The sequence below is a fragment of the Harpia harpyja genome, chromosome 7, assembly GCF_026419915.1.
Source record: "Harpia harpyja isolate bHarHar1 chromosome 7, bHarHar1 primary haplotype, whole genome shotgun sequence".
NCBI classification, from domain to species: Eukaryota; Metazoa; Chordata; class Aves; order Accipitriformes; family Accipitridae; genus Harpia; species Harpia harpyja.
The window spans coordinates 8,176,821-8,191,625 of NC_068946.1; the positions used below are offsets into that span (position 1 = coordinate 8,176,821).

The following is a 14,805-nucleotide window of genomic DNA, read 5'->3' on the forward strand; positions in this document are numbered from 1 at the left end:
AGACAAACACCTATCCCTTTCTCACTGAGGGGACTTCTCCCAGCACAGCCCCCCGCCAAAAAAAATCCAGGGCTGCGCCCACATTACCCTGCCACTGACATTGCTGCCTTGCTGTGATATCCCAGGAACCTCAATTCCCCTCTACCAGCCCCACACATCACCCCAAATCCCCACTGCCTGAGCCTACAGCCCCCTCCCAACCCCAGCCCTCTGTCAACGCAGCAAACCCACCCTATAGCATCCCCCATGGCTGGGGGGGGGGGGCTTGCACCCCCCTCTGCAGGGCCAGACCTCGCTCCCCTTTACGGGGCACCCTGAGGCTATGAGGACTTTCCTTACCTCCCCTATGCACAAGGCGCTCTGCACCCCATAGACCTCCATGGCACCCTCCCCACAAGCACCCCTGTTCCTAGCACCCAGCCCCGGTTCACCCACCCCAAACTGCCCTTGCCCTCCTGCTCCTGCACCCCCTCCTGCCCCACATAGCCCCTCCATGCTCTTCCTCCCCTCCAACACCCAGCAAACCCCTTCTCTTGCCTGATGGCCCTGTGGCACCCTGCTTCAGCCCGTGGGTGCCTGAAAACCCCCAAAAGAAAAGCAAAAAAGTGCAAGAAGTGAAAAAAAAAAAAGCTGCAAAAAAAGTAAAAACTAGCAAAAAAATTGCAAAGAAAGCAAAAAGTGGCAAAAAATGCAAAAAAAAAAAAATTGCCAAAAAAAGAGAGCAAAAAATACTTGCCAAAAAATGAAAAAAAAATCTGCAAGATATAGGCAAAAAGTGCAAAATAAGCCAAGAACCGCTCCCCCCTGCCCCCTCCAAACCTGGCCGCAGTGGCTGTGCTTACCAAGCGTCACCTCGGACTGCATGGGCATGGAGAGCGCCGGGTGCTTCACCTCGCAGCTGAAAAGCGCCTCATTGTCGATTTGGGGGTTCAGGGTCCAGGTGAGGGTGGCCCGCGCCTCCACCGTCCCATCGCTGACAGGCGCGTGCGTGTGGCGGAAATAGTAGATGGGCTCTGCCACGTGCACCCATCGTGGGAATTCCCGGCTCACCACCGTTTCAGGGATGGTTTCGGTGACAGGACCCCGCTCGGCCGCCAGCCCCCGCGGGGGGTCCGCCGTGGCCAGGGGTCGCCCACCTCCCACCTCCCCTTCGGCCGCCAGTGATTTCGGCACCTTGGTGTCATCCAGGTCACGGTGAAGGAGGTTACGGGGTGCCCAGCTCCCGGTGCCGGCCGGCGGCTCCGGCAGCGGAGTGGCCTCGATGGGCTCCCCGTCCCGCTTGAAGTACACCTGCATGGGGGCAAAAGGGACAGTGAGCCCAGTGGGGACAGCCACCACCCTGGACATCCCCAGCATCCCATCCCCTTGGGTAGCTTTGGATGGAGCTCCTTCCTAAGGTCCCCACAGAAAGATGCTGCAGGGCAAGATTTGGGTAGCAGGCAGCTATTTGCTTTATTTTGCTTCCAAAAGCAGCACATATATGCTATATATTTTTTATATATACATATTTTTATGTTGGCTTCATATGTATATATGAAAGATAAAACCCCCTGGGGGCTCACCAGCGGAGCAGGCTTGCCACCGGAGACCACACACACCAGGGTGAAGTTCTGCGCCTGGTAGCGGCTGAAGGGTGCTGGCGTGTCAGCAGCGAGCACCGAGATGGATGTTGGAGGAGCTGCCGGGGAGCAGAGCCGGGCATTAGCATGGCATCCTCGACACCTACCCATCTCCATCCTCGTCCCCATCCCTGTCTCTGTCCTCATCCTCATCCCCGTCCCCATCCCTGTCCCTGTCCTCATCCTCATCCCCATCTCCATTCTCATTCCCATTCTCATCCCCAACCCCATCTCCATCTTCACCCCTGTCCCCATCCCCATCCCTGTCCCCATCCTCATTCCCATCCCTGGGGATGGGAAAATGAGCCAAATCCCTGCTGTCCCCCCATCCTGAGACTCCGCAGCCCTTTCCCCACCGGTCCCACCCAGATGGGGTCTACACTCACCCATCACGTTAAGGAATATGTTCCCAGAGGCCAGGACCACTTTCTCCCGCGTGGCTCGGTCGTAAATCCCCACGTGACACTCGTAGGGACCATTGTCCGAAATGCGAACCTCGGGGAGGCTGGGGAGGAGAGACAGGACTCATTACTTGTTCCCCCTCCATCCCATCCCCGTTTTCCCAGGGGATGCAGCATTCGGCGTTCGGATATCACAGCATCGGAGGGGGTTGCTTTTGCCAGCGACGGGGATCAATAAACTATTAATAACTGCAAAGGCTGCAGAAGAGAGCTGTGTAATGCGGTTTAGCAGCTGGAGTTTACCGGCACTGACAGCTCCTCAGGAGGGTAAGTAATTGCATTATCGAAAGGAGAAGCGTACGGGAGGTAAAGGCACCGCCGAGAGCAAAAACCCGCGAAGCATGGACATTAAACGCCTGTGAAACACCGATGTTAAAGGCTCGGCACCGGACATTACAGGCTGCTTGGGCAATGCAACAGCTGTAGCAAAGCGTGGCGGATAAAAAGCATCAAAAGCCCAAACTCGAAGCAAACCCAGAGCATGCTTCAATTGATATATTATCTAGATTCTTTATATAGATATAAAAAAACCAGGAGAGGAAGAGATGTGCAAAAGGATCAGTGCTACGGGAGCTGGAAATGCTCATGCCAGCTGCAAAGGAGCCACTTTGCTGACCGGCAGCATCCCACCCCGCTGGCCGGCAGCTTTGTGTCTTGCTGGCCAGCAGCATCATCCCTCCTCACCGGCTGGCAGCATCATCCTGCCTCGACAGCTGGCAGCATCCCACCTCGCTGGCCAGCAGCATCCCACCTTGCCGGCTGGCAGCATCCCACCTCGTTGGCCGGCAGCATCCCACCTTGCCGGCCGACAGCATCACCCCCACCTCACCGGCCGGCAGCATCCTGTCTTGCCGGTCGGCAGCATCATCCCGCCTCGACAGTTGGCAGCATCCCACTTTGCCGGCCGGCAGTACCCCACCTTGCTGGCCGGCAGCATCCCACCTCGCCAGCCGGCAGCATCCCACCACAGCAATAAGGATGGGGGCAATTCCTGCACGGAGCACCCGGCAAGCCACCCTCCCCCAGCTTAAACCCCCCACTTTTCTGGACAAACCCAGGCGTGCGCCTTGCAGGGCTTCCCCAGCTGGGATGGGGGGAATCCTGCGCTGGTTTGCCTGATCCTTTTGGAAAGCCCCTGGCTGCCTTCCCACGCCTCCTCCTCACTGTGTGAGCCCCCCGCCAGCACAAACAAGCCCCTGTCGAAGCGAACAGTCACTTGGCAGCTCTTTTTTATTGGCTACAACGCTTTCAACTAAGCCTCCACCATCTGTTCCAGCCTCTAACTACCCACGCACAGAGTGGGAAATCATCCACACCCTTTGTTAGCAGCACGCAGGAGCAGTTTCGGTCCCCGCCAAGCTGGGGACCCTCTCCATCTCGGAGGCTGCCCCTCGCTGCGAAGGACAAGCCCTTTGGGTTTGCATGCAGATTTGGGTGTAAAATGGTCCTAACTGGGTCGGTTTGATGTTTCTGTGAGCAGTAGGGACCAGAAAGAGGGGACCCCCCAGCCCTGCAAAGCCAAAATGCTGCCCATCATGTCCTTTGCGTCCTCTAAGCATGCTGGAAATAAGGCAAAAAATTATATAGATATTCATAAAGCAGTGCCTTATTCGACGAGGGTGGGTTTTTAATCAGAGGATGGGAAAAAAATCCAGGGTTGGATATCTCCCGGCTTTGCTCTTCACATCTGAGCAGGCGGCGTTCAAAGCCGGTATGAAAAGAGGCAGCCCCAGCAGCCCTCTGTGCCGTGCAGATAAGAGCTGTGCCGCCTGGGATAACGCTCCGTGGGACGGCACCGACGTGACCGTGCCATTACAAAGATTTAAAAAAAAAAAAAAAAAAAGATGAAAATACAGAAGGGTAAAATGAAAGGGAGAGAAAACCTGAGTGGAAACGGCTGGGAAGCGACGGACCCATCACCAAACCCTTCCCAATGTTGCTCCTCTTCTTCACCAGAGCCCCAAATAAGGCAGGACCCCCCCACCAAAAATAGGCGTCAATCCAACAATTCCAAAAACAAGCTCTTTTCATACCCTCCGAGAAATAGGTCCTTTCTCCCCAGGCATGTTGCTGTTTTCCTCTGAAAACAGCTGCGTGAAAAGACTTTTACCGCGAACATCCCCGGCTCCACGGACGATTTGCCGGCGCCGTGCCGACGATTACCAATGCTTTTAAGTGCTTGGTCCTAGGGCGGTAAAATTTTCTGCTTGCAAATTCTATTAGTTCTACAATATGTGGTGAAAGGGAGAAAAACGGAGGGTTTTGAGCCAAAAAAAGCAGCTGCTTTGCCTCGCCGGGACGTGCAATGTCCTTGTCCCTTGCTCAAGGGATGCTTGTGGTCAGGATGTCTCGCTCCGTGCACGGGGGGATGTTTTATTCTGGTTTAATTCCCCGACTTTCCCGGTGCTTCCTGCTAGAGGTGAGCAACAGCCAAATTCAGTGCCGAGTGAAACCGCTGGGTTTATGGCAGGAAAGCAAGGCTGTTGAGTTAGGGAATGTGTAATCTGTTTGTGAAGTTGCCAAAACGTCCTCCAAACAATAATTAGTCGTGTCAGAAATTTGTACAACAACCGAGTGAGTGGCTGAGCGGAGCCCGTGCTACGTGGGGAAGAAAAGCTTGAGAAGCAGAGCAGCCCCCGAGCATCTCCTGAACATCCCCCTGAGCAACCTCTGATCATTGCCTGAACAGCCTCTGAGCATCCCCTGACCCTCCTGAGCATCCCCCTGAGCAACCTCTGATCATCCTCTGAGCATCCTCTGAGCATCCTCTGAGCATCCCTCTGAACAACTTCTGATCACCACCTGAGCAACCTCTGAGCATCCTCCTGAGCATCCTCTGAGCATTCCCTGAACATCCCTCTGAGCAACCTCTGATCATCGCCTGAGCATCCCCTTGAGCATCCTCAGCATCTCCTGACCTTCCTGAGCATCATCTGAGCATCTTCTGAACGTCCCCTGAGCACCCCCTTGAGCAACCTCTGAGCATCTCCTGAGTGTCCCCTGAGCAAGCCCTATGCACCCTCCTGAACAACTCTTGAGCATCCTGAGCAACCCCTGAGCATCCCAAGCAACTGCTGACCCTACTGAGCATCCTCAGAGCATTCCACCGCGCAATCTCTGAGCATCCCAAACATCTCCAGAGCCTCCCTGGAGGAGCAAGCTCTGTGCATCCTCCTGAGCAACCCTTGAGCAACCCCTGATCATCCCTCCAGCTCTGTTTTCCTGCTTCTTCTCCACTCTATATTCACATTTAATCCCATGCAGCCATCTAACATAATTGCTCTTGCTTATAATAAAAAATAGCTCTGACTGTAGCAGAAAAAAACAGCAAAAAAACCCCCAAAAATTCAAATTCCAAAGAATTAGAAAGAATTTCACCCTTGCACACGTGCTCATCCGATGGGATGCCAAGCCCTTTCCAACCTGTACACGGACATTTGCAGGTGCAAAGCATCATATCACCTCGAGGAAACGACTGTATTTTCCCCACCATACACAGAATTTTTATTACCCCACACTGGGAAAAATGAGCTTTGAAATCCGATTAGCAAATTCTAATTTGAAAAGGAAACAAAGAAAAAAAAATCTTGAAAAATAAATACTTCACACCAGCCTCTTTGCCTTGAATTAAGCCTCCCCCTGACATTTTTTTCAGGCTCCAGTTTTGTTTTTATAACACCAGCAATAAAGCAAGTGTGTAATTAGTAATAAAGCTGACAGTCCTGCAAGTGATTTCGCACTTGGAAGAAAAGCAAAGACAAGCTTCCACACCGCCTGTTTTTTTTTTTTTTTTTTTCCCATGCCTTGTTTTTCTTTGCCCATTTTCACCCCAGAAATCTCCACTGATGTCGCCTTTTCCCTAGGGACAAGCAGGACCTTAGGGACAGACCTCAGATATTTGGTGTCGGCACATTAAGGGACAATAATTTCTCTGCAATGCAATGAATCCCCACCGACAGCCAAAGAGGACATGCTGAGTATTGCCATAATACCCTCAACTGCCCCAAAATGGGGAAAAAATTCCTAAAAATAGGCATTAAAAAGCAGCTGGCATGCCAAAGGAGGCGATATCGGGGTGGACTTACCGCACAGTGGACTGGTAGACCAGATCCTCCCTCTTCCGATAATTTTCCATGTGCGAGAAATTGGTGGAGAACATGGCATCGAAGGTGAAGATCTTCTGCTTGATGGTGCCACCATCGGTGACCTGCAAAAAAAACCCCCATATATGAGATGACCATGGTCACTTTTGCAAATGCACGAGCAGCTTTGTACCTGCTTTTTAATTTTAAAAGTATTTTTATTTTAAAAGTATTTTTATTTTTAATATTTCTATCTGCTATCTTTTAATTTGCAATCTTTTTATTTGCAATATTTTAAGATTTAAAACTATTATTTATTTATTATGACCCTGCTGAGATTAAGAGAAAAACCCGCGTGTTTCTGCCCAGTTTTTGTATCACCAACTCCTATGTCCAGCTGCTCGCTGGGGTTGTAATTTTTAAGTGGAAAAAGGCTCTTTTCAGGATTGGGGAGGACTTGTTTCTTCCCTGTGTCCCCCTGTGCCTTCAGATTTATCTCCCCCTCTTGCGAGGAGCAAAGTTTAGTACAAAAATTAAGGAGGAAAAGGCAGAGGAAAGTAATGCAGAGGGGTGATGGGCATTTTGGGGCTAGAACAGCTCAGATCGATCCATCAAAGGGTTAGAATATTCTTTTTTTTAAAAGGCCAGGCACAGGAGAAGGGGATTTTGGGGATTAACCCCCCCTAAAACCAGCATCTCTAGGGAGGACACCCCACTCTTCTCACCCAGCATTTCTCTCCCCGCTTGGGCGAAACTCAACTTTCACTCAAAATTTTCTCTTTTCCTCCTTTTTTTTGTGGCAAAAAGGAAAGGGAAAAGAAAAAAAAAAGCTGTCACTAAAACCACCTCTTCAAATTTATTCGCCGAGGCTGAGGCTTTTATTGCAAAGAAAATACATGCTGGCACGGACGCGGGATAAAGAACTGCAAGAAGAGTTATTGGAGTTGTAAATCTCCAGCCTTGGGAACGAGGGGAAGTTTTCAAGGACGCGTTTGATTTTTCCCGACTTTTATTTACGCCCTGGGGTGGGTTTGGGAAGAAACCTTGCAGCTGCTCCCGGATCGAGAAGCTCTTCATGTATCATGTCCAAGGGTTTTCTTGGGATTATTTTGGGGGATGCAACAGAGCGGTTGCTGCAAGGAGGGATGCTCAGGGGAAAGGGATGGGGAGCGGTGGAGGTGATACCCATGGATGCAGCCACAGGAGTTCCCCAGCACATCTGGACAGATGTGGGCAAAGCAGGAAAGCACCAAATTAGATCTGAGGATGGGAACAGGAAAATTGCAGCTCAAAGCATCTCTCGCGCTGCTGCTCACCCCCCACCCCACACCGGACCCGTCACATTCCCGAGGATGCACGGCAAGGGAAGATGCCGCAACCCGGTCGCATCCTCAGGGGATTACAGGCAGTTAATAGGCTCCTATGAAAAGACGCATAGAAAATAGTCTCTCTCCAGGGATTAGACCTACTTTCAGCCTTTTATCTGTGCCCTGGGGTCAATTTTTTTGGAGAGGAGCTACATCTAAAGTTGCTGGTGAACCCACGGGGGTGCGGGAGCGGCCAAGCCCAACGTTTCTTGTTGGGGAAAAAAAGGATGATAATTTGGCAGCATCCAACAGTGATTGCCCCAGATTATGTGCCCACACCAAGGAGTGGGAGGAAAAAGGGGTGGGAGGAGAGGAAAAGGCATGTTTAAGGCACCAGAGCCGAGTTCAGGCCACCCGAGGCTGCCTGCTGCATTATTTATAAACCCCAGTAAAAATCTTATTCCTGACAAAAACCCGGTGATTGCCACTGCGTGGGGAGACATTAACCTCCTGCTCCTTCCCGCTGTCGCAGAGGCAGCCGCCCTCCTGCTTCTCCCCCCGTCGCTCTCACCTCGCCGGCGACCCGGTGGTTCGCTGTCCCCAAAATACGCTGGCACCATTAATATTGCTGGAGCCTGTTGCCGGGATGCTCGGCGAGTTAGATAAGCATCAGGGAGTGATGGATTGGGGACCAAGGGGAGAGGAGGGGAGGGCTTCTGGAGGACAAAGTGGGTTGTAAAGGGACAGGAGGTCTCCGTAGCACCTTGGGACATGGGGCATCATGGTCCAGACTCTTTCAAGCACCCTCCTCCTGGGGCTGAATTTACACCATTTCCTCCAAGGAAACGCAACAAGCACTTGCTACAGCAAGAGGGAAAATACCCTAAAGGGGCTGCGAGGGGTGACTGCAATGCTTAGCGTGCTTTGGGGGAGTAGCACTGGGGTTTGCAGCATCCCCAGGCTGTGTCCAAGGCTATGTTGCAGCCGCTGGGAGAAAGGCATCATGTTGGAAACCCCCTTTTAAAACTTTTTTTCTGCCTCTCTCCCCAGCTCGCTCGAGTATCTGCATTTAGCTCAGCTGCCTGAAATCCCTCCTCCCACCTGAGCTTGCTGGACTGCTCAGTCCTGCCTTGCTTAGAGCCACGCAAAACATCACCACCAGCAAATTTGGCTTCCCAAAATACAGAGTAGTTGATTTATTTGTCCAAACCTGGATGGTTTGATCCCAGAATGAGCACCATGACCCATCTCCATCCCCTTAAACGGCAGCACCCATGCCGGTACTCCCCTCTCCAGCATCACTAAACCACATGCACAATCAAATCGATATCACAAAAGGGTCACACAATTTTGGGAGGCGCAGCCCGGGTTCCCCGCTGCCTCCCCGGAGCCGGAGTGATGCCCTTGCCCAGCAGTAATAGAGAGTTCAATAAACTGTGCTGATCCTTGTGACCTTCTCTCCCCGCCTGAGCATGAGGAATTAAAAGAGTTCCCTGTACTGACATTTAAATTATCATCTCTGAAGCGCCGAGACAACCCAGCCAGCGTGTAGATGAATGGCACGAGTCAGACCTCTCGCAGTTACTGGCCCAAGATCTCTCCATCAGCGGCTTTGCTCAGATTTTAGAGAATTTCTCTGCAGCCGTAAACCTCAAGATTTTTCCCTAAAGGGGAACAGGTTTATAAATCAGAGGCACAACCTGCTGTGAATTGAGTTGGCTTGAAAATTTGGAGGGGGCTGCAAATTTCTGGGAGATGCTTTCCATGAGCGAGAGGTAAAAAATAGCATCCCGGTGCCTCCAGCCCTGCTCCTCCCGAGCATCCCCAAACCAGCATCCCCAAATTTGCCAAGGCTCTGGGCTTTCCCAGCAGCATCATACAGTGTAGGAAGGGCTCGCAACAGCCTCAGCACATCGGGTGCCCTTCGCTTGGCTCCTCCACCCCGTCTTCCCCCTCCCCTGGAGCCGATGCTGCTGCGAGCAATGACTTTATCACTGTCACCAGCAACATTTCCCGCTCGGAGCCACCGCGGGAGACGCCGGCCGGAGCTGTAACGTCTCATTTCTCCTAATGGGCAGTGGCAGAGGAAGCCCCCGCGGGGACTGTGCTTTGTCACCATCGATCAGGCAGCTCCGAGCAGCACCAACATCTGTAATGCATCGGTCCCTACTTGCCATGGCCACAGGTTTTGGAGCCCCGGGGTCTTTGCTGGGTAGGCACTGGCCTGATGAGCCCCTCGATGGAGCAAAATGCTTTGCAATCCCCATGCACCGAGCTGGGGATGTTAGAAACAAGAGTTGTTGCACAAAGGACGGGGAGAACGGCTTGCAAATGGGATGAGGGGGTCTGCAGGGTCATGGTGTACATCCCCTTGCCTGCAAAGGCCACGTTAATGGGTGCTATGGAGAGAAGTGCTCATGCATGGGTGCTACGGAGAGCAATGCCAGTGCAGCGTGGGTGCTACAATAAGCAATGCCTGTGCACCATGGGTGCTCCGGAGAGAAATGCCCATGCACCATGGGTGCTATGGAGAGCAATGCCTGTGCACCATAGGTGCTATGGAGAGAAATGCCCGTGTATGATGGGTGCTACAATGAGCTGTGCCTGTACACCATGGGTGCTACAGAAAGCAATACCCATGCACCATGGGTGCTATGGAGAGCAGTGCCTGCGTATGATTGGTGCTACAGAGAGCAACGCCTGTGCACTATGGGTGCTACAGTGAGCAATGCCTGTGCACCATGGGTGCTATGGACAGCAATGCCCATGCAAGGGTGCTGTAGACAGCAATGCCAGCCCTGGCTCCGAGTTACTCTCCTTCTTGCTAATTAGACTGAGTGCCAAACTCTAATTAATCGAGGCAGAGCCACTCCCCCCTGGACCCGAGGGCTCCCCTCCATCCCTAGCTCTCACTGCCATACATCCCCAGGCCAAGCCCCTGGTCTCTGCCGGGCAGAGGGACGGCAAGTGTGGGAGCGCTGCTCTCCGCCGGGGAATCATGCCTGGCCCTCGCCTGCCACCAAAAATCTGCAAAACACTTTTTTGCAATTACCATCATCTCATCCGAGCCCCCGGCTGTGTGTACAGGCTGGCTGCTGCCGGCTGCCTGCGTCCCCCGCCGCTGCCAGATGTCTGTACAGAGCCAGAACAGAGACTCAGAGGATTTTCCCTCCCTCTCCCGCTTCTGTATTATTTTTTTGAGAGCTCTGCACTGCTGCAAAAAGTAATTTTCTCCCTCCCCAGCCCTTGCTGCGGCGTGGCAGTGACCATACTAATCAGGTCTCGAGCACGACCCCCGAGACGCCTGCGATGGGAGCCAGCTAACAGCTTGACAGCTCCGTGTCTTCCCAGACTCATTACAAGCTCGTTTGCAAGGATGCCACCACCCTCGTCTCCTGCAAGGATTTTTGGGCTCTTGCCTAACGTACAAGGGGTTTGGGCCCATGTTTGCACATGTTCTCAGGCAAATCACACCTTCTGGAGATGAATTTACCATGGAGGGGGGCGGTCGGATATTAATTAACACCTCTGCAGATGGTGCATGTTCCTGTTTACGCACTGAAAGAGCCCCTTTGTTCATCCCAGGTCTCCTCGAGTCTTCTGCATTTCAAGTGACCTGGAGTGGTGGCTCATGCTGAGAGGTTTCCTGACCCGAGAAAACATTGTCCCTTGCTGCCACCCCTGCTCACCGTCCCTTGGCCGTGGGGGTCCCACGGGAATTGCTGGAGAGAGGGTCTGGGGGGGGTGCCAGCTTGCAGCACGGTGCTTCTTGGTGGGGTTTTACCTGCCTTACCCATGGTAAGAAGCCCCTTTACGCCTCACAGCCTTCAGCCTTGGTGTGCACACACCCTGACAGGTTATGCACCCACCCCATGGGTTATGCAGGCACCCGACAGGTTATGCACCCACCCTGATGGGTTATACATGCTTTCAACAAGTTATGCATGCACACTGATAGGTTACACATGCATCCCATACCCCGATGGGTTATGCACATACCCGACAAGTTATGCATGCGCCCTGATGGGTTATGCACACTCCTGATGAGTTATGCATGCATCCTATGGGTTATGCACGCACCCTGATGCGTTATGCACACTCCTGATGAGTTATGCACACGCCCTGATGGGTTACGCACGCACCCTGACGGGTTATGTACACTCCTGATGAGTTATGCATGCATCCCATGGGTTATGCATGCACCCTGATGGGTTATGCACGCTCCTGATGAGTCATGCACACTCCTGACAAGTTATGCATGCACCTCAATGGGTTATGCACACACTCCATGGGTTATGCGTGCTCCTGACGGGTTATGCACGCTCCTGATGAGTTATGCACCCACCCCACGGGTTATGCACACTCCTGATGGGTTATGCACGCTCCTGACAGGTTATGCACGCTCCCGATGAATTACACACACACTCCATGGGTTATGTACCCGCCCTGCACCCTGATGGGTTATGCACGCTCCCAATGGGTCATGCATGTGCCCCATGGGTTATGCACCCACTCCACGGGTTATGCACCCACCCTATGCTCTACACCAAACTGCTGCCATTGAGTTTGCTGCCGCACACCCTCTCTTTTGCATTCTGCCCCTGCCCCCCCACCCTGCAACCCAATGTGTGCCCCTGGAGCAGATCTGCATCCTTAAACTCAACGAGCTTGCTCTGCTCCCTGTAAAATAAAGCAAGGGAAACGGGAGCCCCAGCGAGTCCCCACACCACCCCGCTCTGCTGCTCTGGTGCCATGCACAAAGATGCTGTTAGGATGATTTACAAATGGTATTAACTCCGCAGCCCCAGCATCTCCACCCCTGCTTGCCTGAGACCATCCGTCACCTCCTGCACAGGCGACCTGCGACTGGGGGTTGGGGCAGCTGCAAAAGTCCGTGAGCGAGACAAGATGGGGGGGGAAATGGGGAAAAACCCCTAAAAACAGAAGGGAATTTGGGAAATCCTGAGATGCTCTATGAAAAACCCAACTTTCCAATTGTGGGAAGCTTCCTGGGAAAAGCGAAAAAGGGAAGGGGGGGTAAAACCCCCAGAATAAAGGGATGTTTCCTGTGATAAATATTAAAGCTGGGTTATTTTTTCCCCTCCCACTGTCTCCGTGGTTTCTTGGAGCGTAATTTGCTCGGCCACCCTGGCGCGTCACCCTCTCGCCGAGGGTTCCAGCATCCCTCCGCGCAGGGGGGATTATGCAAATCCAGCCCCAGCTCGCGAGAAAGTGGGTTAATCCAATATTACCGAGTGGAAAAGGGAGGGAAAAACCTGGTGGAGGTGGCAGTGCCGGCGGAAGGAGCACTGTGCAAAAAGCCTCCTCCCCAAAATAAGGGGGAGATGAAGCCAATTGCAAGCTACAATTTAGGTTCGGGACAGTTTTTGGTTTATACTTTGATATTTCTCTGCTTGCATTCCCTACACACCTAAATACACATATTTATAGCAAACAACAGCCAGGACTCAATGGAAATACTCCTGTGCATGCACCACACTCCAGCAACTGAATATATATCAGTCCAGAGAGCACCTTTTCCTATTTATAAATCTGCCTGGATGCAAAGAAGAGCTTTAAGGCAGAGGTGCTCCTTGTTCAGGGAGCAGAAACAGGACGGTAAAGCCAAGAAAAAATATCTTACAGCAAAGGGCGGCCACTTCATCCGAGGCCACTGGCCCAATTACCTCTTTCTTTGCCTCTTCCATGAGCAAATGTGCAAGCAAAGAGCTGAGTTTTTTCCCCATCCTGGAAAACTTCTAAGTTTCTCTGCTCAAACCACCATGGGGGTTTTATTTGTGTTTGGCAGCTTATCCTGAAATTCCCCAGAGAAAGCCAGAAATACTGCTCTGGACAGTTATATCTGAGGCTGGATCCAGGCTCGGTGCAGTTGGGAGTGATGTTGGTAGGGGGCAAAGCTACAGGCTCCAAATCCCCCCTCCCCAAATAAAACTAGATGCTGTAAGTCTTGCTTTGCTCCAGATCAGCATCCCACATCCATGAGTATTCTGGGGACAGGAACGGGAAGGGGAAAGATTTTGGGCAGAGGCTTGAAGAGCCCAATGTAAAGAGCCCAGCACTGCTCCCCAGGCCCTGAACACCCTCAATTTTACATAATTTCCCACGTAGCATGAAAACCACCCTCTTTTTTGCATCGTTTCACACCCAGCAGGCAAATCCTCTTTGCAGAGCAGTGCTGACCTGAGCCCCCAGCTCCCGAACCCTCGTGCAAAGCCCCCAGCACCAAACCAAGCCTGACAACCCCAAATCCAGCTGGAAAACATAACAAAACACCTGGAGAAAGCCTCACGGAGCCCTCAGGTTGATGGCAAAGCCATTTTACATCTCTTCCCCCACCCCAGTTTTCAAAGGCCAGCCTGCTTCACCAAATCCATATGCCCATCAGCGAGAGCACCGTCTGCCTTTCTCTCCGCCATCCAGCTTTGACCTTCTGTTGTACAGGAGCAAACCAGCCAGGTGGCTTCATGTCCCCATCCCCAAGGACAGGGAAGAGGCACCAGTGCCACTTACCCGGTACCAGACGATCTCCCGCATCTTCCCATCTGTCTTGAAGTTGCATTTCAGGGTGACAGCATCTCCCACCACCACGGGTGGCAGCGGCTCAATGCTGACTGTCAGGTAGGCTGGAAAAGTTAAAAAAAGAAGAAGAGACATGAGCTGCCAGGGAAGGATGGGGCAGGGAGTTAAAGTACTGTTCTCAGATGGTTTTGTGGTATTAATAGCCCTGCCGTGGGGAGCAAATGCTGCTGGCTGCATCCCACATAGGGATAATGCATGGGCAAGCCCATCAGTGTGGCATCTTGCCCCCTTGCAGCGATGAATTTTGGCTGCTCCCAATGCACCAAAAAAGGAAAAACTGGGGAAAATCCTTCCTGACCTTATTTACCAGCTTATGGCACCAAAATGCAAGGACCGACCGTTTCACTGCTCTTCTCCCCAGCTTTGCAAAACTGCCCACATTTGCCCAAATAAACCCTGGGCACTCAGATTTTAAGGCTCGCCTTGGTCCACGCAAAAAGCCTTGATCCCACCGGTCACCTTTCCTACCTGCAAACTCAAGCCCATCCTTCCTATGAAGATATTGGCTTTGACTTTGTCTACAACCTACGTTGGTTATCTCCCCACTGCAGACCAAGTTTCTCTGCCCCACACTTGCTTTAAAGCCCTCTGAATTACTCATTTCTTATGGGAACGGGTCCAACAGATTAATCAGAGGATGTGCAAAGCCCAACCTGTGGTTTTACAGCCCAGCCTTAGCCAGCAGCCTGCTTCTTCCCCATCTCCCCCATAGCTGGATGCAGGATTTGTCCGGTAG

General features: G+C 52.4%; 1 protein-coding gene across 1 annotated transcript in view; it reads right to left on the minus strand.

Annotated features, from left to right (window-relative positions):
* IGSF21 (immunoglobin superfamily member 21) overlaps window positions 1-14,805 on the minus strand; it is a 39,668-nt gene that overhangs the window by 3,737 nt on the left and 21,126 nt on the right. The window contains exons 2-6 of the mRNA XM_052793295.1: window positions 14,001-14,113; window positions 6,166-6,287; window positions 2,006-2,124; window positions 1,563-1,678; window positions 843-1,290 (exon numbers count right to left, since the gene is read on the minus strand). Coding sequence (XP_052649255.1) covers window positions 843-1,290; window positions 1,563-1,678; window positions 2,006-2,124; window positions 6,166-6,287; window positions 14,001-14,113 — 918 coding nt within the window. The remainder of the gene's footprint in view (window positions 1-842; window positions 1,291-1,562; window positions 1,679-2,005; window positions 2,125-6,165; window positions 6,288-14,000; window positions 14,114-14,805) is intronic.